This window comes from Bubalus bubalis, chromosome 6 (genome assembly GCF_019923935.1).
Source record: "Bubalus bubalis isolate 160015118507 breed Murrah chromosome 6, NDDB_SH_1, whole genome shotgun sequence".
NCBI classification, from domain to species: Eukaryota; Metazoa; Chordata; class Mammalia; order Artiodactyla; family Bovidae; genus Bubalus; species Bubalus bubalis.
In genome coordinates, this window is record NC_059162.1 from 49,085,938 (window position 1) to 49,112,602 (window position 26,665).

The 26,665-nt window shown below is 37.1% G+C and overlaps 1 protein-coding gene across 2 annotated transcripts in view; it reads right to left on the reverse strand.

The window, feature by feature from the left end:
- Positions 1-8,804: 8,804 nt before the first annotated feature.
- The window catches only part of ABCD3 (ATP binding cassette subfamily D member 3), an 81,917-nt gene continuing 64,056 nt past the window's right edge, over positions 8,805-26,665 (reverse strand). For both annotated transcript variants that reach the window (XM_044944664.2, XM_006057556.4), the window contains exons 14-23: positions 26,383-26,474; positions 26,233-26,296; positions 26,041-26,104; positions 20,869-20,946; positions 20,699-20,764; positions 20,513-20,602; positions 19,925-20,044; positions 14,759-14,863; positions 12,320-12,376; positions 8,805-10,275 (exon numbers count right to left, since the gene is read on the reverse strand). In XM_044944664.2, the coding sequence (XP_044800599.2) occupies positions 10,198-10,275; positions 12,320-12,376; positions 14,759-14,863; positions 19,925-20,044; positions 20,513-20,602; positions 20,699-20,764; positions 20,869-20,946; positions 26,041-26,104; positions 26,233-26,296; positions 26,383-26,474 (814 nt within the window). In that variant the 3' untranslated portion in view covers positions 8,805-10,197. The remainder of the gene's footprint in view (positions 10,276-12,319; positions 12,377-14,758; positions 14,864-19,924; positions 20,045-20,512; positions 20,603-20,698; positions 20,765-20,868; positions 20,947-26,040; positions 26,105-26,232; positions 26,297-26,382; positions 26,475-26,665) is intronic.

A 26,665-nucleotide genomic window follows, 5' to 3' on the forward strand; every position in this document is an offset into this window, starting at 1 on the left:
TTTAAATATAGTCCCAAACCATGGTTTTAGCTGATCAGAGCCTACCTACTTTACATATCCCATGAAACTGTACTGAACATCTGCCAGCCACAGGTAAGATAACCCTGTTGTCAAACCACTGTTGTCACCGAGCACTCGCTGCTGAGGGACACCACCTAGACATGTGACCCCTTCTCTGATTTCCACGACCGCCCTGGGAGTCCCCTTGTCCTACTGCCTTATAGGCGGTGGTCTCACGCCACCATCACTGGAACTAATTTTTTCTTAGTTCTGTCAGTTTTCACATGTTGAAGGGCTTCCTCTCATGCAGTCCTGTCCAAGTGCTGCCAGATAAAGTTTACATGTTACTGCCTCCCATGATCTTGTCTCCTTGATCAACTCCCAAGCCCCCGAGCTTACCACCAGAAGTTACAAAGGTTTACAGGCACAAGGGGAGGGAATACAGACCTCACTTCCCGATGCAGTATGTTGATCCCACACTGCAGAGAACATGTGGGGTGGGACCATCCGTGGAAGACACTATGTGTCACAAAGGCACATTTATAAAAAGTAACAACTAGGAAATAAGACAGATATAAGAATCAGAAAATAAAATAGGATCAACAAATATCAAATGCCCAGCAATAAAGCTAATGAAAATATGTAATACCTCTACACTGAAAACAACAAAACATTCAGTTCAGTTGCTCAGTCGTGTCCGACTCTTTGAGACCCCATGGACTGCAGCCTGCTAGGGTTCTCTGTCCATTACCAACTCCCAGAACTTGCCCAAACTCATGTCCATCGAGTCGGTGATGCCATCCAACCATCTTGGATGGTTGTCTGTCGTCCCCTTCTCCTCCTGCCCTCAATCTTTCCCAGCATCAGGGTCTTTTCAAATGAGTCAGTTTTTCACATCAGGTGGCCAAAGTATTGGAGCTCAAGCTTCAGCATCAGTCCTTCCAATGAATATTCAGGACTGATTTCCTTTAGGATTGACTGGTTGGATCTCCTTGCAGTCCAAGGGACTCTCACGAGTCTTCTCCAACACCACAATTCAAAAGCATCAATTCTTCGGTGCTCAGCTCTCTTTATAGTCCAACTCTCACATCCATACACAACATAGAAAAAACTATTTGACTAAATGAATCTTTGTTGGCAAAGTAGTATCTCTGCTTTTTAATATGCTGTTTAGGTTAATCATAGCTTTCCTTCCAAGGAGTATCTTTTTAATTTCATGGCTTCAGTCACCATCTGCAGTGATTTGGAGCCCAAGAAAATAAGTCCGTCATTGTTTCCATTGTTTCCCCATCTATTTGCCATGAAGTGATGGGATCAGATGCCATGATCTTCATTTTTTGAATGTTAAAGTTTTAAGCCAGCTTTTTCACTCTCTTCTTTCACTTTCATCAAGAGGCTCTTTAGTTTCTCTTCACTTTCTGCCATAAGTGTGGTGTCATCTGCATATCTGAAGTTATTAATATTTCTCCCAGGAATCTTGATTCCAGCTTGTGCTTCATCCAGCTCGGCATTTTGCATGATGTACTCTGCATATAAGTAAAAGAAGCAGGGTGACAATATACAGCCTTGACGTACTCCTTTCCCAATTTGGAACCAGTTTGTTGTTATATGCCCAGTTCTAACTGTTGCTTCTTGACCTGCAGATTTCTCAGGAGGCAGGTCAGGTGGTCTAGTATTCTCATCTCTTGAAGAATTTTCCACAGTTTGTTGTGATCCACATAGTCACAGGTTTTGGAGTACTCAATAAAGCAGAAGTAGATATTTTTCTGGAATTCTCTTCCGTTTTCTATGATCCAACGGATGTTGGCAATTTGATCTCTGGTTCCTCTGCCTTTTCTAAATCCAGCTTGAACATCTGGAAGTTCTCAATTCACATACTGTTGAAGCCTAGCTTGGAGAATTTTGAGCCTTCCTTTGATAGTATGTGAGATGAACTGAAAAAGTCTTAAATAAACGAGGAATCTATCATGTTCAGGAATTTTGCAGTTGTTGGGTGCACACGTTAATTAGGTCAAGGTGGTTAGCTGTGTTCAATATTTATGTGAGGTTTTGTTTTGTTATTGGTTGATGAAGCCTTTATCATTACGAAATGTCCTTTTTAATGTTTAGAAATGCTTGCTGCCTTAAAAGTATACTTTGGGTTCTGAGACAAGATGATGGAGTAGAAGGATTTGAGCTCACCTCCTCTCACAAAAACACCAAAATCACAATTATCTGCTGAAGAACCATTGACAAAAAAGATTGGAACCTACCAAAAAAAAGATATTTTACATCTAAAGACAAAGAAGCAGCCACAATGAGATAGTAGGAGAGATGTGTGATATAATCAAATCCCATATCTTCCAGGTGGGTGACCCACAAACTGGAAAATAATTTTAGCACAGAGGTTCTCTCACAGGAGTTAGAGTTCTGAGCCCCCATCAGGCTTCCCAGGCTGGGGGTCTGACATCAGGTAGAGGAGCCCTCAGAGCATCTGGTTTTGAAGGCCAGTGGGGCTTGATCAAAGGAAGTTTACAGGACAAGGGGAAACAGAAACTCCACTCTTGGAGGGTACACACAAATCTCATGTGCACAGGACCCAGGGGGAAAGCAGTGACTTCCTAGGAGCCTGGGCCAGAAGCACCTCGTGGTCCTGGAGGGACTCTGGGAGATGTAGGGGCAGGGTGTGGCTATGGCTCATTGTGGGGACAGGGACACCAGTGGCAGAGGCACCCCCAACAGCCCTTAGGTGCTAGTGCTGGGACGCCTCAGGCAGACAACAAATAGGGTGGGACAGGGGACAGGCTGCCTAGTCTTCCTGAGCCCACAGCCACCTGCAAACACACCTGTTGACACAGCTCTGCCCACTAGACAGACAGACATGACTCAGCTCCACCCACCAGTGGGCAGGCACCAGGCCTTCCTACTAAGAAGCCTACACAAGTTTCTAGATCAGCCTCACCCACCAAGAGGCAGACACCAGAAGCAAAAAGACCTACAACCCTGCATTCCAAGCATCGGAGGTCACACACACAGAAAGTTAGACAAAATAAGACAGCAGAGGAATATGTTCCAGATGAAGGAACAAGACAAAACCCCAGAAGAATAACTAAGTGAAGCAGAGATAAGTAATCACCTGAAAAAGAACTCAGAGTAATGAGTGTAAAGATGATCCAAGATTTTGGAGAAAGAATGGGGGCACAGACTAAGATAGAAGAAATGCTTAACAAAGAGCTAGAAGATACAAAGAACAGTTGAACAATACAATAGTTGAAATGAAAAATACACAAAAAGGAATCAATAGCAGAATAAATGAGGCAGAAGCATGGATAAGTGAGCTGGAAGACAGAATGATGGAAATTACTGCTGTGGAACAGAATAAAGAAAACATAATGAAAACCAATGAGGACAGTTTAAGAGACCTCTGGGACACAATTAAATGCACCAACATTCACATAATAGAGGTCCCAAAGGAGAAGAGAGAAAGAGCCTGAAAAAAATACCCAAAGACACAGTAGCTGAAAACTTCCCTAGCGTGGGAAAGGAAACAGCCACCCAAGTCCAAGAAGCACCGAGAGCCCCATACACGATAAATCCAAAAAAGAACATGCTGAGACACATAATAATCAACTTGACAAAAATCAAAGACATTAAAGAAATTAAACAACAAAAATTAAAGAAAAAACATTAAAAGCAACAGGCAAAAGCAACAAATAATATATAAGGAATCCCCATAAGGTTATCAGCTGATTTTGCAGCAGAAACTCTGCAGGCTACCAGGAAGCGGCACAATATTTATTATAGTGACAAAAGGAGAAAACCTACAACCAAGAATACTCTACCCAGCAAGGTTCTCATTCAGATTCAACAGAGAAATTGAAAGCTTTACAAACAGGAAAAATCTAAGAGAATTCAGCACCACCAAACCAGCTTCCCAACAAATGCTAAAAGAACTTTTCTAAGTAGAAAAGAAAAGACCACAGCTACAAACAAGAAAATTATGAACGGGAAAGCTCACTAGTAAAGGCAAACATAACAGTAAAAGCAGGAATCATCCACACACAAGTATGGTATCAAAACTAATAACTGTGTTCAGTTCAGTTGCTCAGTTGTGTCCGACTCTTTGCGACCCCATGAATCGCAGCACGCCAGGCCTCCCTGTCCATCACCAACTCCCAGAGTTCACTCAGACTCACGTTCATTGAGTCAGTGATGCCATCCAGCCATCTCATCCTCTGTCGTCCCGTTCTCCTCCTGCCCCCAATCCCTCCCAGCATCAGAGTCTTTTCCAATGAGTCAACTCTTCGCATGAGGTAGCCAAAGTATTGGAGTTTCAGCTTTAGCATCAGTCTTTCCAATGAACACCGAGGACTGATCTCCTTTAGAATGGACTGGTTGGATCTCCTTGCAGTCCAAGGGTCTCTCAAGAGTCTTCTCCAACACCACAGTTCAAAAGCATCAATTCTTCGGCACTGTGAGGAGAGTACAAATGCAGGATACTGGAAATGCCTCTGAAATTAAGACACTAGCATAAACCTAGCTAAACCTAGGCACCTATGATCAATTAATCTAAAACAAAGGAGGCAGGAATGTACAGTGGAGAAAAGGTATTCTCTTCAATAAGTGGTACTGGAAAAACTGGACAACTATATGTAAAAGAATGAAATCAGAACATTCTCTAAAACCATATACAAAAATAAACTCAGAATGGATTAAAGACCAAAATGTAAGACTGGATACTATACAATACTTAGAGGAAACATAGGCAGGACACTCTGACATAAAGTGCAGAAATATCTTTTTGGATCCACTTCTAAGAGTAAAGAAAATAAAAACAAACATAAACAAATGGGTCCTAATTCAACTTAAAAGTTTTTACAAAGCAAAGGAAACCACACACAAAATGAAAAGATAAACTATAGAATGGGAGAAAATATGTGCAAGCCATGTGACCAAAAAGGGATTAATCTCCAAAATATACAAACAGTTTATGCAGCTCAGTATTAAAACAAACAATCCAAAAAATGGGCAGAAGATCCAAACAGACATTTTTACAAAGAAGATATACCATAATTTGAAAATATACATGCACCTCAATGTTCACTGCAGCATTATTTACAATAGCCAAGACAGGGAAGCAACCTAAATGCCCATGGACAGATGAAAGGATAAATAAAATGTGGTACATCTATACCACGGAATATTACTCAGACATAAAGAATGAAATAACACCGTTTGTTACAACACAGAGGTTATCAAACTAAGTGAAATAAGTCAGAGAAAGACAAATATATATCATTAATATGTGAAATCTAAAAAATGATACAAATGAAATTATTTACAAAACCTAGACAGACTCACAGACATAGAAAACAAACTTATGGTTACCCAAAAGGGCAGGTTGGGGTAGAGGAATAAATCAGGAATTTGGGATTAACATATACACACTACTATATGTAAAATAGATAATTAAGAAGGACCAGCTGGCCTAGGTTTTGTAATCAGACAATTTAGAACTCAAATTGTTGGTCTGCCATTTACTTCTTCTATAAGCCCAATAATTTACTTTGTGCTATGAGTCTTAACCTTTCTGGGGATCATTTTAACCATCTTATAGTATACTTGTCAAATAAACAATAAACATGAAGATCTGGCAAGTTTTAAGAGTCTACTTTGATATTTAAACATTCATCTAACAAAGGACTCATATTCAGAATATATATAAATCTCTAACATCAATAGGACAATTCATAAAAGGAGGCCCAAAGATTTAAATGGCCCCTTCAAAAAGGAGGCTATCCAAATGGAAACATGAAATGAGCTCAGTTGTTACTGGTCAGGGAAATGCAAAATGAAACCACGATGATTTACTGTTGATGGCTAAAAATACATAAATAAAAGAGAAAAAACATTCATAATACCAAGGACGGGGAAAACAGATTCTCATACACTTACAGTGGGAGTGTCAAAATGGCATTTCAGTGAACAGTTTGGTGGTGGTGTACGTACCAAAGTTGAATACATTACATTCCAAAAATGAACACGTATGTGCACCAAAAGACATGCATAAGGTTTATAGGAACTATTTGTAATAGCTCCGAAGAGAAAGCACAATCCCCAATGATGGTAAGATTAATGAAGTGTTATCTATTCATATAATTAAATATTATACAGCAAATAAAAGTGAAGGCACTTTTGCCACATCTAAAATGTATCAGTCATTTTCACAAGGTTGACGGAAAGAAAACACACACAAAGGGTATTTAATTACATATGAAGCTCGAAAAGAGGTAACCAAATTTATAAGTCTAAATAAAATGGTTTTTACAGTCATGATTGAACGAAGACATGAAGGTGGCCTTCAAGTGGGACAATGTCCTATTTCTTGATCTGGGTGGGGATGGTAATGAGCATGAACACTTTCTAAAAATTCAATGAGCCTAAGATTTATGGGCTTTTCTGTTTACATATTATATTGCAATAAAGTGTTTACAAATTTTTTAAAATGATTTAACTATATGCGGTGGGTGTGACAGGAATACAGGCAGTAGGGAATGCCTAAAACTGATAAATTAAGAAACAGTTATGTAACACACTATCTAAAAAATAAAAACCACCACAAAACAATTAGAAGTTAAAAATGGTTGCCCTCAGGGCATGGGGAAGGGCTGTTATTCATTAATTTCTGGTACTAGAATTTATTAAGTGACGTGCTTGTTTACAGGTTAGAGCATTTCAATTCTTCACAAAGGAAAAATAACTGACGTAGGGAAAAATGTAAACCATTTCCTACAGTTAACAATGCTGAAGTCCATCTACTAGAAGAAAATTCATTCTGCTTTTAGGCAAATTATGGTTTTAAACATCAAATTTAAAAGTTAAAAAATTATATAAGGAAATGACAGATGTTATAACATCACCACAGTTTTAAGTCAAATGCTAATCATTAAGTAGGGTGGAGGTGAAGGGTGGCAGGATTTGTCATCCCAAAATACCCACTTTGCAATAAGGACTAGTTTGAGTTAAAGGCACTTAAAACAGCAGGTGCAGGAAGGTCACTCTGACTCTCCCCCCCTTCTTCCTAAAAACAGGAAGTAAAACCTCCATAGACAAGATGTCCTTCCTACACCAGAAGGAAAATAACACTCTTACCAAGGACAGGATGTTGAGGCTGACAGAATTCTATACAAACCTTATTAAAATAATGCTTACCTTCCCCTAGGCTCTCCACAGTTACGTTTCCACAGTCACCTCTCTTTGCAGCATCATCGGCTTTAGTTTTGCCACTTCTTTGGGGCTTCCTTTCCTTATAAGGGCTCCCGTAAAACTTAAAATAAATGTGTCTGTTTTTCATCTGTTAATCTGTTTTATGCCAACTTAATTCTTAGGCTGGGCCTAAGAGGGTAGAGATAAAATTTTACCTCCCCTATAGAGGCAAACCCCAGGTACCTGCTATTCTGTTAGTGCACAGCATACAATGCTAGCTGTTTACATCCCTGTTTTCTCATACAAAAGTAGAAGCTTGCTACGAGAACCAAGTGATAAACTTGATATGCAGTGTTGCTCATGGATGAAAGCCCTTATCTTTAGCTTCAGTTAGTTCAGTTCAGTCGCTCAGTTGTGTCCAACCCCTTGCGACCCCATGGACTTCAACACGCCAGGCCTCCCTGTCCATCACCAACTCCTGGAGTTTACCAAACTCATGTCCATTGAGTTGGTGATGCCATCCAACCATCTCATCCTCTGTTGTCCCCTTCTCCTGCCTTCAATCTTTCCCAGCATCAAGGTCTTTTCAAATGAGTCAGCTCTTTGCATCAGGTGGCCAAAGTATTGGAGTTTCAGCTTCAGCATCAGTCCTTCCAAAGAATATTCAGGACCAATTTCCTTTAGGATGGACTGGTTGGATCTCCTTGCAGTCCAAGGGACTCTCAAGAGTCTTCTCCAACACCACAGTTCAAAAGCATCAATTCTTTGGCATTCAGCTTTCTTTATAGTCCAATATGACTACTGGAAAAACCATAGCTTTGACTAGATGGACCTTTGTTGGCAAAGTAATGTCTCTGCTTTTTAATATGCTGTCTAGGTTGGTTGTAACTTTTCTTCCAAGGAGTAAGTGTCTTTTAATTTCATGGCTGCAGTCACCATCTGCAGTGATTTTGGAGCCTCAAAAAATAAAGTCTTTCACTGTTTCCCCATCTATTTGCAGATTAAACAGCCATTTATTTCCCACTGCAGTCTATGGATGATGCTAACAGGAATTATGTGGAAAAAGATGTCCCATGGTCAATCACATCTTAGAAACACTGGATTCCTTTATTGTAAGCCTTCCTAGAATTATCAAGTTAATGTACACGGTGATTCTCCAGGGAAGGGATCTTCTTTCACACCTCAAATGATGAGGCAATTTTTAATTTACAGGGAGGAAAAAATCAAGGAGAAACATTTTTTTTTTTGATCACGAGAGGCATAACAGGGCAGTTAGGAAAATACTTCCATTAGTAGGCTTAGGGTATCTTAGCGATCTGATAATTTGAAACTTCCCCCATGTCATAAAATCTTCCCTAGGACTGACATGATCTTCCAAGGTCCCCTGACTATTTGGTAGCATTTGTGAAGTACACCTAAGGTTTTTTCATGATTTTTCTAAAAAAGGAATTCATTTCAATAAAACCACATTTGACAAAACTTTTTAAAATTGAGACACTGGGTGCAAAAAAGGCCTTCTGAATTTTTATTTTTGTATTTTTCAAGTCAAGACTGTATGAACTCTGTATGAACTATCTAGGATTTATATACCAGAATAAAAAGAATGAGCAAACACTGTATAGGATATGATTCTTTTTTAATCTGAACAGAAAATAAGTAAGTATACAAGTTTGCTAAACAGAAGTTGTAAAAACTGAATGTTATGTATTATGGAATCAGTACAAGTTTTACTTCGGTAGTTGGTGATTCTTAGAGTTAATTTTGCAAAAAAACCAAACCAGTTATGCAAAAACAAGAATATAAAAAGCCCCTTTCTGAATCCCAGTTTGATAAAACTGATTTCATATCTAGCTTATTGATAATACTCAATTGCAGTTCTCCCTGTGCAAATAATACACATAGTCATTAATGGTGGTTTGGTGAGATAAAATTGATTTCTCTTAGGATATAGTTCAATATAATAACCCAAATATAAAAAAGTTATTCAAGATTCACAGAGATAAACCAGTGCCTCAGGAAACATAATTCACCCACGTGCATAATTTTATAACACACTTCTTAAACATACAATCACGGTCAAAGACAGTGATAACATTGCATACTCAGTGCTTCACTTGATGCAGTGCACTCTTAAGGCTCATCTGGAGTTTAACACCGTGTAACCACCATGCATTTAATGAATGGGCTTCTAACATACACAAATCCACTCAATTCATTAGAAATTCTAAAAACCTTAGAAGACTTTGAGCTTGACATGTAAGGACTTTGTGTTCTAATATCCCAATCACTGAGAAGACTAGGTGGAAACACAGTAACCCTCCCCTGTAAGCAAGACTGCGCATGTACTTTCGTTGCAGCATCACAAAGAACCCCAAAACAACTCAATACTGAAGACTGTGAGGGGCATATTTATTACTTAGGCAAAGAAAATTCAAATGGCTTTCTTGGAGTCCAGTGTACCCCAAGACATATGCAAGGAATGAGGATAACTGTGGCAGCCCGAGAACTCTGCCACGGTGTCATAAATGCCATTATGCCAAGATACACATTTTGATAAAACACTGTGATTTGTTTCCCACTATCATGGGACACAAGAAAATGAAACTCAAGACTCTTGTTAGAACAGGACAAGTGATGACCCCAGTTTTAAATAGGGTTCTTCATTGAAGGAAAAGATAGAGCCATAAAAGTCAAAGTAGCTGACTTCAAATGGTTTACATCCCAGGATGAATCAGGTTACACTGATTTAAGCCCAATTTAATTTAGGCAGGTTTTTAACCACAAGAATAAGGACATTCTTAGTACATATTAATAATTAAACCAACATATACACAATTAGCAATATCCTATATAATATTAAATGTTTCAATAACTTGTTCTCGATTATTTGGTACCTAATTTGTTGCTTTGTTTTAAAAAACAAGCTCAACTTTATTTTACAATGTACTTTGTATTTCTAATTGTATTGTGTAGTTATTTCATTGAAGCTGGTACAATACAGTTCTCCGGATTCTAGGAGCCAAATTCAACTGTATCTTCTGTTATCTGTTTGAATTCATAATTGCCTCTGCCATCCATATGCAGGTAGTACTATGGGAAAGAAGGGAGAAAGAAATCAATAACTGAGAATCTTCTTTCAGTCAGGAATTTATGTAGAGGTCATCATACAAGAAAATGACTGGAAACAATCATTTTAAGCCACTAAAATTTTCAAAAGTTTATACTCAGAAATGCATACCATTTTCCAAGGAAAGACTAAATGACGAAGTTTGCTCTTTTTAAAAATAGTCACAAAATACCTCTGCTTGTAGCGGATATAGCACTTTCCATTATGAGAACTAAAACACCAGACCTCCTCATTCATTTTAAAGGAGCCAAATCTGTAAGCATCCCACAAAGTAGAATGCTTCTGTCACTCCACAGCTGATCTGGTCAGCAGAGGTGCAGCTGCGCTACGTGCAAGCCTATCAGGCAGGACAGCCTCTGAAACATTCACTTCAGCTGGTTTCCCAGATTGGTTCCGAACCTCTGACTTAAGGCTTTTTGTTCAATTGTTGACTTGGCAAAGGAGGAAAAGAGCCCATATAATTCCATCCTACAAAGATGCTTAGGATAGCAGCTACAAAGCCTTCTGTTTTATTTAGTGGTTTTTTTGTTTACTGAAAAGATCTTCTTTTTTCCAGTTTTCTATATTGTTATTATAAGCTATTTTGGACTCAACACTGCAGTTCTTTGTGTCTCCCCCTCCATCACACGGTCACGGATCCGATGGTTACTTTGCTACTTGTCTACACCTCCAGGAGAAGAGGAAAGGGGAAAGCCAAGTCCTTTCACTGTCTATGGTTGTAATGTTTATGAACTTCTGTGAAAACACAAAGGCTTGGGTTTGTTTTAAACTGCCTTGATATCCAGTTAGTCTTCCATTCAATTAACAAAAATGGGAAAATTTTAATGTGCCATTATAAAACTATCTTTAAAAGTCAACAGCTATACACAATTTCATTAAAGTTTATTTAGAGCTTTCATACAGACTACATCTGATCCTCATGGTAACCTATGAGACACAGCTGGGCAAGGATCAGTAACTCTATTATACAAAGGAAACAATGTCAGAAACAGTGTTGCCTAAACCCAGGTATTCTGACTTCAAATTCCATGATCTTCATTTAACCATCTGTACACTACCATTTGGACCATAATATTCCTGAGAGCAAAGACAGTACTCTGTATCCCTCATAACACTTAGCCCAGTATTTGGCTTTTTTTTAAAAAAAGGAGCTCAATCAGGGGTATTTTATGGGACAAGATAGCCTTACCATGTTGCAATTTTTCTCAAACCCTTTCTTTCACCTGAAATTTCTGTATCATTTAGGAAGGAAAGGAGGAAGGAAAGAAAGAGAGAAAAAAAGAGAGGGAGGGAGGAAGAAAGAAAAAGAGAGAGCAAGAGAAAGCAAGCAGGGAGAAAGAAAGAAAAAAGGAAAGAAAGAAGAAATGAACTAAGCTGGGTTTATTCTTCGGGGTTGATCATTTTACATTAGGAGAGGAAAAGAACTGCTATGGTGAGAATGGCTCTGTGATACTGCCGGAGAACCTGAACTGCTGCAAAACTCACTGTAGTATCTTTGTAAATTAGAGGGACCACTTAATGAATTCTATTTTATTATAGTGTGTGATGATAAACAGCTTACATTATAGTTTCCTCCTTGTAGTCCTGATTTCTACTAAAGCTGTCCCTAAACTTTTTGCCATCTGATCCTTCTTAAGACTCTCTTTCCTTTTGGTCAGTAGAGAAAGGTTAGAAAAGGCTGTGATCAGATTATGTACATTTTAGTCAGTTCATTATGTAACAGTGATTTATAAAACTGGAGAATCATTAACTGGTTCTCTAATACCTTTCCTATACAACTAGAGACTATCCATATTAATATACATTATATAGCCCTCAAAATTGACAACTACAATAATATTTATAAAAATGCTATTTTATACCAATGAATTAGAATCACCTTTTCCCCTTAAATTATATATCTATGATGGAACACACACCAAGAAATCTAAAGTCATAATCACCTAAATTCATATTATGAAAATAAAACAAACTCTCACTATACCATTCAATATAAGAAATACAAACCTCATGGTGTTTCCAAAGAGACTTTCTATGTGACACAGTGAAGAGTGTAATGCCAACCTAATACAAGGAAAACGATTTAGGTTTACATCAATAACACAGTTACAAAGTAAATTAGTTTATATAATTTAAGCTGTTACGATGACTGGCTTCAGTAACTATAGTTAAAAATCAACTGATACCAAATGTTTAAAGTAACAGAAAGTATAGGCCATCCACTACATAATAAAAACTAACAAGTATCAATAGAGTCTAAGAAAGAAAAAAAACTAAACTAACAGTTACTAGCTTAATTAAGTGTATTATTTTGTTTTGGGCACAAAATATATATCCTAGCATATTTTCTATTTGATTGTGAAAAATATATGAAAAGAGCATAAGGATGGTAAAAATAGCAAAAGGTCAAAATCAGGAAAATTAAATCAATATAGTATTGCCTACAATAAATCTGTTTTTCAAATACAGTACAATCTTTACTAGAACCCCTTAATTTGGAACATGTCTTAGAATTCAGACTTTGGAAAAGCAGCATTTACCACTCCCAGAGGGTTCTGAGGTAGAATTCTGAAATTAACACATCAATGTTTCTGCAGCAACACATATGGACATGGACATTCAGTAAGATAAATATCAATAAAAGGGCTTAAAAATCTATTAGTTCAGGCCAGCTCTGGCTACCCAGTAAGCTTGCCACAAAACAATGACAAATCTTTTTCAGTTTTAAAAGCTTACTGGATTTTAGACTGTGAATTAGGGTTTATGGACCATTCTTCAGATTTTCAAAACAACATCAAGAGATGTAGCTAGTTGCTCTGGATCAGTGATTCTCAACCGGGGAGAAGAGGCAGGATATTTTGCCCCGTAGGGGACACATTTCAAGGTCTTCTGATTATCAAAACTAACAGTGCTAGAGACATCTAATGAGTTGAGATCAAAAATGTTCCAAACATCCCACAAAGCAGAGGACAGCCTCCCACAACTAAGAATAATCCACCCAAAACGTCAACAGTGCTGAGCCTGAGCAACCCTGCTCTAGGATCATGGTTTCTCAACATGGGTCTCTCGAGGCTGAGAAACAGGCTAGGGTAACCAGGAAATCTCCACCATGAGTTCCAAATCTTACTTTCATCTTGAGAATTAAAAAGAATTGGGGTAAGTATATTCTTCTTATCACTTCTATCATGAGATTTAAGTGCCTAGGTTCATGCATACCCTTCTGCTGGTACCATGTGATGACTTAAGCTGGTATCGTTTAAAACTTTTAATGTGTAATAAGTTCGGGTGCCAAAGGAAGGTTATCAGACAGGTCAGAAACTGCATGACAAATATACTGTCAGTTATTAATAAAATATATATTTCAATGGTGCAACACGTGATTTTTGAAAGCTTACTTCAGATATTATTTCTCTTATAATTCTAAAATAATTAGATCAGATCTCAACTGAATGAAGGCATTCTTTATTACAGAATTATTTAAGTCAAAATACATAGGCAAAATTCAAAACATAAGATCTGGACTTCATATTATATTTGGACCTCACATTCAATCCAAACCAGTAGTTTAGTTTCAGCAAAACAGTATCAAATGTCTTTCTAATGCTGCAATTTTGAAACTGTGTTTTAAAATTTCTTCTGTACTTAATTTGTAAGTTTATACTGGTTTTGTAGCTGTAAAGGAGTTTTAAGTTTAAGTTCATACCTCATTTCATGTTTATCCATTTTTAAGTGCCATTAAAGTAATACAATTTATCAACTGGGGGCCCCACAGCAATTTTTTTCTTTTAAATGGAATCTATACACAGGAGAATTGCATATTTTATGCAGACTTGTAGCCTACAGCTAGATATAAGAGGAAATTGCATGGAGCTTCTAAGTCACTAATCAAATAGAGACTACATTGTTTTATGTATAAGAGAATTCCACAAACACCTCTTAATACCTTCAAATCTGAAAATCTGTATAGATAAATGGATTAAAAAAAAAAAAAAGGCTACTATACTAAAAGAAGCCTTGGTAAAATATTGACCAGGCCAGACAAAAAAAACAGATACATTAAAAGTTGTCAAATAATTAGCCAATTTTTTTTAATTAAAAAAATTTTTAAATTTTCTTTATAAAAAAAATGATATTTAGGTAAAGCTAATTGGAACAAATTAAGAAAATATCAGTTTATTAACACTGAGGATAAGGAATGAGATGAAAGGGGAAATTTTTAAATCTTTATTTTATATCTAACACATGGCTAGAAAGAATTATATACAGAACTCACTGACAATTTTCTCTTTTAGTCGTATCTATTTATCAGTTTAAAATCTTTATTAAAGCAAGATGCCTTCCTTTGATAGTAATTTTGTCACTCCGTAACTTGGAATCTTCTCTTGGATAGATATTTGGTTGGACACAGTAAAGTGGGAGCAGGGACTGAGAATTTATCACACTCACCTCTCGACAATGACTGTAAATGTAGTCTTCCACATCCACACTAACTGCACTTGTACATTCATCCAAAATAGCAAACTGGGGCTTATGATAAAATAATCTTGCCATCTGAAGCATGAAAGGAAATACTCTGTATAATCATATATCACACTACTGAATAAAATTAGTAAGCTAAAACAGATTTACTTTAAATTAAATATACATTTATATTCTTGTAAACAAAAAAGGAAATGTATTCTAACTCAAAAAATTTACTTCTCAGAAACAAAAACAACATAAAGAAACTTGATTGCTTTCATTGCCTTCCCAAGCAAAGGGAAAAATGTAACACATGAGAAATACTGTTAAGAGTAAAGCAAAAGCTCTTGACTGATACCAGATGAAGTTGAGTTTTAAATTAATATTAAAAAATTCTCTAAACAAGATTAGAGGATACACATTTTCATGAAATCTTAGAATTCAGACTATAGATAACTCAATGCAAAAACTGACTATTTTTAAACAGTCTGTTGCTTAAGTAATGCCAACTAATATTAAGTTGTGAATTTATATTCCTACCAATAATGTCTGAGTGCACATGTTGTATATATCGCTGTGGTCAATATTGGGCATGCTCATTTTTAAAAGTCTATGTGAATTTTATAAGAGAAAATTAACATCAAGACTGTTATAGCTTAACATTTCTTTGATTAGCAGGAATGCTGAACATGTTGCTATTTATTTTCCATATGTATTTTATTTTCCGGGAATTATTTACCCTGACCCTTTGTCTAACAGATATTCCAAATTGTCATCTGCCTCCTAACACCAATCTCGATGATATAAAGTGGGCACTTTTTTTCCTTGCCCAATTTATCTTCTCTGCAACACTGAACTCAGGTGACCATTCCCTTCTTGAGAAAGTGAGAGTGAGACCATGCCAAGTATCTTAAGCTGTTTTCTGAAGTTTCTTTTCCAGCATTTTCTCTTTTGCTGGACCATTAAATGCTGGGGTCCCTGAGGGTTAATTTCTAGGCCCTCTTCTGTTTTTCCTATTTTGTTTCTCTGAGTGATCTTTTCAAGTCTCATGATTTCAAATATTATTTACATTTACTCCCCCAAATTTCTCTCCCACCCATACTTCTGTTCTAATTTCCAGGCTGATACATAAAAATTCCTATTTAATCTTTCTATTTGGATATCTTACAGGACTCACAGACTTAAAACATAAATCCATTCATCCATTTCCTCCACCCCATATTGAACACTTCAGAGCAGCTGCTCAAGCTAGAAAGCTGTCAGTCCTCCCTGGTCTTCTCCTCCTCCCCTACCCCCATCTTTAGTCCAAGTCAGCCCTGTGACGTCTACTCACTTTCCCCCAGCTTCCAATCATGCCCTCAGCCCAGAGCACAACCTTTTCCTGCCTGGATAACCACAAATAGCCTCCTGCTTCCTCCTCTGTGCCTCTTTAATTCTCCATGTAATCAGAGAGGATCTTCCAGAAATGTGAGAATTTCATGCTTCTACTTAAAACCCTTGAATGACTTCCCATTTCACTCAGAATAAAATCCAAACTCCTTACCATGACCTACAAGACGCTGCACAACCTTATTCCTACTCACTCTTTAAACTCAGCATTCCAGCACCATCACCTCCTCTCAACGACCAGGAGACAAGGTGTCATAGGCCTTAGAGGAGGCTTAGTACATGTCACTTTCCTCACGTCTCAAACGCCTCACTCTGCTCCTTGCATCATTCAAATTTCTACTTAACATCACCTTCTCAGACAAACCTACCTGATCTCTCCCAACCCAAGCGGGTCCCTTTTGTAACATCTCTGTAGCTCTTCACACAGCATAAACTATGTTGTCTGTTTCTTTGTCTATCCCTTAGGCTGTAATACTCACAAAAGCCAAGACACCATTTTAATCACTACTGCATACCTAACGCCTGTAGAGAATAGCAGACATTCAAATATTTGATCAATGAATAATCAAAGCAGCTTTCTTGGAGTTTGCACTTTATTTATAAAGGGTGAGGAAGGGGAAACAGCAAGGGCAGACTATCGAGAAGTTCAGCTGTGCAGAGAATGAAAGGTATAGACAACCTGGGACCTTCGGTTATGGGAGAGTTTGGTCCTTAGATCACAGCAACCTGAAAATATCTTTCTGAAAGAGGGCTGCTGCTGCTAAGTCACTTCAGTCGTGTCCGACAGACTGCAGCCCACCAGGCTTCCCCGTCCCTGGGATTCTCCAGGCAAGAACACTGGAGTGGGTTGCCATTTCCTTCTCCAATGCATGAAAGTGAAAAGTGAAAGGGAAGTTGCTCAGTCGTGTCTGACTCTCAGCAACCCCAGGGACTGCAGCCTTCCAGGCTCCGCCATCCATGGGATTTTCCAGGCAAGAGTACTGGAGTGGGGTGCCACTGCCTTCTCTGGAAAGAGGACTAGAAGAAATTAAATATAGGTGTGTGTGTGTGTCAGGGTGGTGCAGAACTGAAGGAAAGGGATGTGATAAAGTTGGAGGAGGGAGGGTCCAAAAACACAGATGGAAACAGTTAGCCTAATTAGGCTTTCTCAAGAGGAAGGATGATATGTCCTCCACAAACAGAGGAAACAGGAGTTCAGGACAGCCCAGTGCAAGGTTATTAAGAGGAATGGTTATTTGAAAGCATTCAAATGCCCCTCCTCTGCGTTCCCAGGGAATGCTTTGCATTCCTCTGTCTCCACACTTACCACACTATAAGGAAATTTTCTCATCATGTGTCTTTCTCTCTCCTACTATGTGGTTAGCCACTTGGTAGTGCAATACAAGTAGATTTTGAAGAATATGAACACTGCAGTCATACTGCTGCCTGAGTTTGACAAGCCACCCACAGCCTTCTACCAGCTTTAACATTTACTAGATATCTTTGCCTGGCAAGCCACTTAACTGTTCTACAGTTCTATTCCCTCTGCGGAATGGGATTCTCATAGCTCTCATCTCACAGGACTGCTGAGAGAATGAAGTCAGATAACCTGTGTAAAGTGCTTGGCATATTGCCTATCACCTATTAAGCACTCAATAAAAATTAGCTGTCATTTAACTGAAATAACAGCTTCTCTTTTTTCTTTAAGGAATAGGAGGTAAGTTATTCTGCTGAGAGTGGTGGGGTAATAATGGGGTAGAAGGCCTGAAACTGGTAGTTTTCATATGATTATCATGAAAAATGAGACAGAGGGACAAAAATCAGTAAAATGACTGCCAAGACATGCTGTGAGTGCCTGAAAGACTGGAAACCATGGAAGTACGCTGGCAGCAATCCATCTCTTTCTCTGACTTTTTTCCAGCGGTGCTCAGAAGCCCGTGCACAAAAATGCCAAGGCAAACAACTGCTCCTGGGTCGGTATTTAAATAATATGAGAAAACAAAAAGTGAAAAAGGAAGTTAAGGGGAAGAGATCATTTGTTCATGTAAGAAATATCCCCTCTGTACCTCCTATGTGCCAGGGCCTGGATTAGTAAGTCTGTGCTGGATAGGAAAAAAGGCAGAGTCAAAAGGGAACCGATCAATTGTAGAAAAGGAATGAGTCAATATTAGAGAGATCTCAGTGACTTTGAGGAATGGGAACAACTGCCAATAAGGTAAAAGAAATAATTACAAAACGGACTTAAAAAAAACACTAAAAATCTTATGACACTGGAATCTCTGGTAAGAAGCTTTGCACCTTTCTTCATACTTTTGTAAGTATTTCAACCTTTCCATTATATATATGTTTTAATTAAAAAAAAAATCACTAAAGAGGAATAGGAAGGAATAGTGGAGCAGAGGCACTTCCCTGGTGTTCAGTGGCTAAGACTTCACGTTCCCAAATGCAGGGGGCTCGGGTTCTATCCCTGAGCAGGGAACTAGACCCCACACACCACAACTAAGAGTTGGCATGCAGCAACTTAAAAGAAAGATTCTTCATGCTGTGACTAAAGATTCTGTTTGCTGCAACTCAGACCTCATGTAGCCAAATAAATTTTAAAGAAAGAATAGTGGAGCAGAAAAGACGACTATGAGTCAAAGAAATGAAGCAGACCAATCTATAATATTATCTGGAGCAACCCTGGCTGATGGTGCTGGACCCAAATGAGTGTAATGAAGGAAAGAGACATGTCACCCAATCACTCAGTGCTCAATCACTTCAAATTCTCACTCCTCCAGCCCAATATCCACTTTGAGAATGGCTGATCTCTCTCTTCTGTTTATGATTTATTCATCAGTCTAGATTAATTTCACCTTATAACACTAGCCAAATGAATCACAATATTAGGTTGATATTAAGTTCATAAAGAATGGGTATGAACTGGGGGAAAACAACATGCAAAACATGTTCCTCACAGAGTGGGAGGCAACCATGAGGCTGGATATAACCTGAAGACACAGAGTAAGCAATTCAGCAATATGTCAACTCTTGTGCTATGCTTCCTTGGCTATGGTTTTCTCTAATTTACACAAAGTTTACACTCCCTCCCTCCAAAATTCCTCTGGATCTGCTCAAATTATGGTACTAGTTAGAAAATGACTCTTTAAAAAGTTATCCCTCTTTACAGAGTACTCCACGAATCACTCTTAATATGCTGTGTTATATAGCCATGTTGGATTGGGATAAGTTTAGTCAATTATAGAAAAATTAAAACAATTCCTTTCAAATGTTTCTTTATATTAGGAAATTTTGAAATTCTAACTTTAAGTAGTAAACATTGAGCTCTGAAACAGAATACATATAATGATAGAGGGAAAGGGCAAGAACAGAACAAAGAATAAAAATAAAATAAACTTAACATCTCTAACACCTTCAGCTACTTTAGAGAGAACAGTCTGAGTAAGACAGAGAGATGTCTACAGGAAAAAAGTACTAAAAGGGATCTCAAACCCAACCAGGACCAATGTGCTACAAAGTTCCCCTAACTTTTAGAAAAACAGATTAATGGTATATAATTGGATCTGCATCTTTTCCTTTCAAGGGAATATTTATGAATTTTTCAGAATTCTAAATTTATATGCAAATTATCCTTTTATTATCACATAAACAACTATACTATAATCATTGATAAATAAAAAGATTAATAAAACTGTATGCCTTGATTATCAAAACGCTGGAGTCTAAGAGTGGACTTCATGCAACCAGCTGCATTGCTGTGCAGTGTCTTCAGAGCACACTTACCGCCATCCTTTGCTTCTCTCCACCACTTAGCACATCCATCCAGTCCTGAACACTGTCCCAGCCACCTTCACGTTCAAGGATATGACTCAACTGGACATTATCTAAATACTCCTTCAGCACCTTTCAGCAAAATGATTAAAGATGAAATTGTGTTGAATATAAACCATTATCTGTCTTGCTGTATTTTTGAAACTAGAATTGCTATAATTCTATTGCCAATATCACTAAAAAAAGGTACATTTCACCAAAGAATGTGAAAGGTAAACCAAAAACTCTTTTAGTTCCTATTTTAGTAATTTTGACAAAATAAATCTAGCAGCTTAAAAAGAATAACATTATTCTGCACAATTAAGGGATGAGGACAATGAGGAAACAAATAATAGTGTAAAGATGATACTAAACATTCAACAGTCATATTTAAGCAAAATGGTTAACATCTTACCACAGCCTGAAAAGTTATAATTAATGATAAGGTTTTAGAAGTCTTTACAAAAGGTTAGGATTAACCACTTGGCATCTAAAATACTTAAGATACAGACTCTGAAATGGAGTGTTTTCAGTAAGGCTAGTATATAAACATTTCCTTACGAGGTCAGAAATCCCCTTCTTCTTCTGATCTTCCTTTCCATCAGGATATATCACTTGGTCTCGAAGTGTTCCAAGGGTCATATAAGGTCTCTGATAGTAAAAGAGCAAAAATCATTAGAAGTAAATTTATTAAAAACAAAAGATCTTTAAACCAAAGATTGTAAAATAGCTCAAGCAAGGCCTTACCTGAGGAACATAAAATAACTTTCCTCTCTCAGGTTTAGTTAGACGTCCTCCAAAAAGAGGCCATAACTGTAAAAGCAGGGGAGGAAGGGGAACAGTTGTAAATTTCATAGTGTGGTATAGATGATAGGGCAAAGCAGGACTGCAAAATCCTAAGGCCAGTCTTTACTTACTTCACCAAGAACACGGAAAAGTGAACTCTTTCCACAGCCGTTTGGACCACAGATTAGAACGTTGGCCCCAGATCGAACCTGAAAAGAAATCAGTCTATGAATTAATTAAATAGAATATACACACAATGAACATTTCCTCAGGGTCAAATAAGCTAGTGATAAGCTTTCCATTTTGTCTACAGATGTGATATTAGATAGAGGCAGTGGACGGTATGGATGAAGAGGCCTTTTATTTTTGTTTACTTTCCATTTTTACTCAGTCACTTCTTTTCCTCACTTAAAAACCACTATTGATTGATATCAACTTAAATCTCAATCAGAATACAAAGAGCTAAAGCTTGAATTCTTGAAAACAGCAATTATGTATATACACAATCTTTTATTTTTAAATGCAGTTGTTCTATATATACTACTCTATAACTTGTTATTATTTAACAATATATCACAGATGTTCTTTTAGGTCAGTATATTCAGATTCTCCCCATTCTTTTCTGTATTCCATAATAAGGATGTATCAAAATTTATCTAAATACTCTCCTTTTGTTAAGTATTTAGGTCATCTGCATTTTGTTTGCTTTTTAATAATACTGCAATGCAACTCCAAGTCAGGAAGCAAATTGATACACTAGTGAGAACTATTTCTATAGATCTTAGAAATTATAAGTTGCATCGAAGTGTATGTATATTATAAATATTTATAAGTTCACCAAATTGTTCTGCAAGAATGTAAAGATGGAGGTTAAATGCAAAAATGTCAAGAGGGATTGAGTTCTAAGTTTATATAATGTGAGTTAATCAAACCTGTGATGAATCAAAAACCCTGGGTCATAATTCTAGCCTTCCCAGCAATGTAGCGCAGCAGGAAACACATCAGAGAGAGATGAGTTACCCTAGCTGCGGAACCTGCCTTTTTAAAAACTGTTGAGTCTTAGGTTCCTATTACTTAACTCAATGAATATGTATTGAATACTAAGTGTCAGGCTCTGTTCTAAGGCAATACAGATACATTAGTGAGTAAAAGAGACCAAAAAACCCCCCAAACAACAACACACCAAAATCCTAACCCTTACCGGTATACATTCTAGTGGGAGACACATACAATGAGGAACATGCATAATAAATAAGTAAATTAAACAGTACGTTAGAAAATAAGTACAATGGGGAAAAAATAGATCAAGGTAAAAAAAAAAAAAACTAGGGGTTGGGGGTTGCTGCATTTTTAAGCTGGTCAGGCCAGGCCTCACTGAAAATGACAACTGGGCAAAACTTTTGAAAGAAGTAAACTAGAAGTTTACCTGGAGGAAGATCATTATAGTTTCCACCCACAAAGAGGAGCTACAAAAGCTGAGCAGGAATGCACCTGTCCTGTTCAAAAGTCAGAGAGGATTCTACTAAAGAAGTAAGAGCAGAAGAGAAGAACGGGAGAACTGAGCTCAGAGGGGTAGACGGAGTGTCAGGGCAGTAGTGGGCAAATGCTACAGGGCGCTGTAAGCCACTGAAGGAGCTTCTGATGTAACACACCCAGCCACTTGCATTATTCACACCAGTCAAAAGGTGGAAGCAACAAAATGTGGCATATACATACAATGGAATATTACCATTCAGCCTTAAAAGGAATGAGATTCTGTGTGTGCCACAACACGAATGAACCTGAAGACATGATGTTACGCAAAAAATGCCAGACACAAAAGGACAAATATGATGACCCCACTCACGAGGCCCTCAGAATAGGCAGATTCACCGAGACGCAAAGTAGAACAGAGGCTACGCAGACTGAGCGTGGGGAGAAAAAGGAGCTACTGTTTAATGGGTGGTTTCTGTTTGCTGTGAAGATGGTGGTGACGACTGGACCATACACTACATGTACTTAATGCCACTAAACTGTACACTTAAAAATAGTTAAAATGGTAAATTTTATGTTGTGTGCATTTTACCACAGTTATCTCTAACAAAATGCCACAACTTATGCATGTCAGTATTAGAGAAGCAGCTATTGTGAATGAGTTTTCCAAATGATGAGCAGTCTCTTTTTCCGAGAAATTAGAGAGTCATTTTGATGGACTTCTAAACACATACTTCTTGCTTCTATACAATTGAAAATAGCGACGATTCCTAATAATACATTATATATAATAACTGTATTCTATTATAATAGTGATGCCTTGAGGAGTGCCTGAAGTTCAGAGAACTATTAATTAAATGGATCCCTATCACCCTGATTTATCTAGGTAATGTTAGCCATAAGTATGTTTTTCCTGCACCTAACTACTTATTGTGGTTTTCACTGCCATCCTATAGCTCTCCACATTATTTGATTCAACATGCCAGGAAACCTAGAAACCAAGTTTGTAATGACATGTATAAATAATAACTAGAGTTACTGAAATCCTTAGATACTCTTATGCACAAATGTCTTGAGACTCAGCATTAACTTTTCTTTACTCCACGGTAATAATAATGTTGGACAAAACTTCCAATTATGCCATCAGCCATGGTAAGCCAATGATAATTTTTCCAAATTCAAGAGTTATAGGACCGTATTTCCCCGCCCCTGCCCCGGATTGAATTACGACTAAAAGCCAAGGAGAACTTTCACTGAAAACCAAGTTCTTAAGAACACTCTATTACTGAGGATCCTGGATTGCTTTACTAGGGCAACGAATGCTTTGAACCACATTATGTTTCTTTACTTTCAAGCAAGCCAGATGCGGAGAAAACAATCAGATGCTAAAAAAAAAGGATGTTTGAATTAAAAAAAAAAAATTACGTTAAACAAATATTGGAAAAGACAAAACAAATGAGAAAAAGGCAAACCTAACTTAAAATATCTTAAGTCAGAAACAGACAGAAGAAAAGCTTTTAACAGTGGACCAAAAGGACAGATGTCAAAGAAAGGTCTCAGTGGAGAAGAAAGCAATACAAGAATCATAGAACAGGTCACAGTGGTATAGAATATGATCACAGAGTTAAAAAACTTAAACAAGCAGGATTGTAAAATAAGACTTTCCAAAATGAAACCAAAATAAAAGCAAAAAAGTAAGGGCCTCTCTCAGGCTAAAAAAGTGAAGTTACCAGGACTGGCCAGAAGTATACTAAAATTCAAATATAAAGGTTTTAAAGGGAAGGGCTTTGGACTAGGATGAAAGGACAGCAGTAGTGTGGTTGCTTTATGACAAAGTGAGCAGACCAAAATCATGATCTACTTTCTCCTTGTATCTGTACACACAGATGGCAAATCTCTCCCCACTAGGCACAGGACATGTGTGCCTCTGTGCTGCTGGTGTATTCTCTGCTGCATAAAGACAGAAGTAAGGGAAAGTAGGAGAAAGGGCCCAGAGGATTCTTCAATGGAGAAAGTCTCATGGCTCTTTCTATGCTTGGGTGATAACAATACAGGGGCTACTGGAAACCTATCAAAGAGGGGGTTTTGAGCTCTGTTTATTCCTGATACCAAGCCCTGTAGGTGGCCACGTACTCTGCCAATGGAGCCTATTTGACTGTAGCACCCAGGGCTAAATGAAAAACACACTTCTGTAATACTTGTGCCATTAAACATTTATCAACCATATTCATATTTTCGGTACTTCCCTTTGTTTCCTGGCTTTAAAACAAACATGACAATATATAATATTCAATACTAAGTCCCAAGTACTTTACAAAACTAACATTTTACAGTTTTATAGTTTTTTTAAAAAAAAGTGGAGATGTACGTAATAAATATACATGCTAAAAGTAGAAAAACTGAAGACTTACCTAATAACACTTTGAAAACAAATCTAATAACTCTACTTCTATTTTATAAACTATCAGACAACATTCTTTAATGAAAGCAATTGGAAATAATCTCCATATATAACACAAATTACAGAGGGCCATGAACATAGAGCATGTGGAGAAGAATTCTGGAGTTGTACTTTCTAATACAATAACCACTAGTCACAAGTGGCTATTTAAGGGCAAATTTATTAAAATTAAGAAAAACTTAAAATTCAGTTCCTCAACTGTACTAGCCACATTTCAAGAGTACAATAGCCACATGTGGCTACTATACTGGACAATGCAGATACAGACCATTTCCATATCACAGAAAGTTCTATTGGATAGTGTTATTCTAGAGTAATGGTATCTGGAACTAGAGAGGCAGCACATGTAATAGACATTGATTACTGTCTTCAAGATTTTCAGATGTGAACTATTCATAAAGTCACAATAGATACAAACAAAAAAATAACCCCTCGGTCTGTGAGAATCGTATAAAATCATACAATAATTCTCATGTTTTGCTTTTGCTTTTTAATTTGGCCTGCTCTTTTGGTTAACGGACTCTTCTGAATCAGCATCACAGTTCACCTGGCTCGAGCTGTCTTGTGCCTTGGGTGAGGAGCAATCTGCAGTGCTATCGTGCTGGTCTCGTATGGTTTTCATCAGTAATATAAAAAACTGTATTTTGTTTTTATAGGTACAGATCTTCCTGTACCATCAAAACAATACCAACTCATAAATTATTTTAATTTAAAGAGACTAATGTTATATACGCAAGTTTAAATATTCATCTTACAGTGAAGATTCCAATTATCTATATCTTCTATGGCTTTCTTGAAAGGGACTTTATTTGCAAAAAGGTTTTTTGATAGCAGTATTTGAAACTTTAAAGTTCTGTCAAATAAAAATAGATTTCTGTTTCAAAGACTTATTTTTTACTTTTTATTCCAATTATACTGAGATCTCACTGACATGCAGTACTGTTTAAGGTATACAGCACAGTGATTTGACTCCCATTCACTATGAAATGATTATCATAGTAAGTTCAGTGAACATCTCATACGGATGCCAGATTAAAGAAACAGAAAAAAAAAGTGTGTGTGTGATGAGAACTCTTAGGGTTTCCGCTCTTAACAACTTTCACATATAACATCCAGTATTGTTTTTATATTTTGTTTTTATATTTATCTTGTTGTATATTACATCCCTAGTACTGATTTATCCTGTAACTGGAAATTTAAAATACCTTACTCCAAGGCACTCCTCCTTTATAAAAGCTTACTTTTTAAGGCAATTTTGTGGATTAAGAGACTAAGTCAAGCCTTAAAATTCTTTTAAACATTCAGACAAGTTTCTCAGTTCACGTTTTGAAGATGATTTAAGCTTTTATATAACCATGTAAAAACTTACTTCAAAATTAAGGTCTCGAATCAAGATATCTCCATTTGGCGTTGCTAAAGGAACATGATCAAATCTATAGAGGAAATTAATAAAAAGAGAATAGTTTGACGTTAAACACTAAGTAGATGTAGCTGAAAGAGAAAGGCTACTGTGTAGTTTAACAAATGTTTATGGTGCTAAAGAACCCTTTTCTGTACATACTTTATAATGTTATCTGTATTGATGATTTCTCCAACTCCAGGTATCAAGGGAATGTCTTGTGCTCCTTCAACACATTAAATGGAAAAATAAGTGTTAAAGCACCAAGTCATGTCAGCAGAAACTTATGTGACTGCGTGCATGCATATTTACCCTTTTCCTGTTGTGAGACCATAGTGCGCTCATATTTGCCCTGATTTAAATCCTTTAGTACTTGCATTAATTCTGTAATCCGAGCAGTAAAGCTGGAATTAGAAAAAGAAACAAAGAAAGCCATAAGCAAAACTCCAAAGGCTATCATATCTTTTATTTTTATTATTTATTTGAATATAATTGACATGTAACATCAGGTTCTTTTTATTTTATACAAACCTGACTTAAGTTTCTAAACTTATTATGTAGTCTCAATGAAATCACTTAAAAGAATTCTCACCAA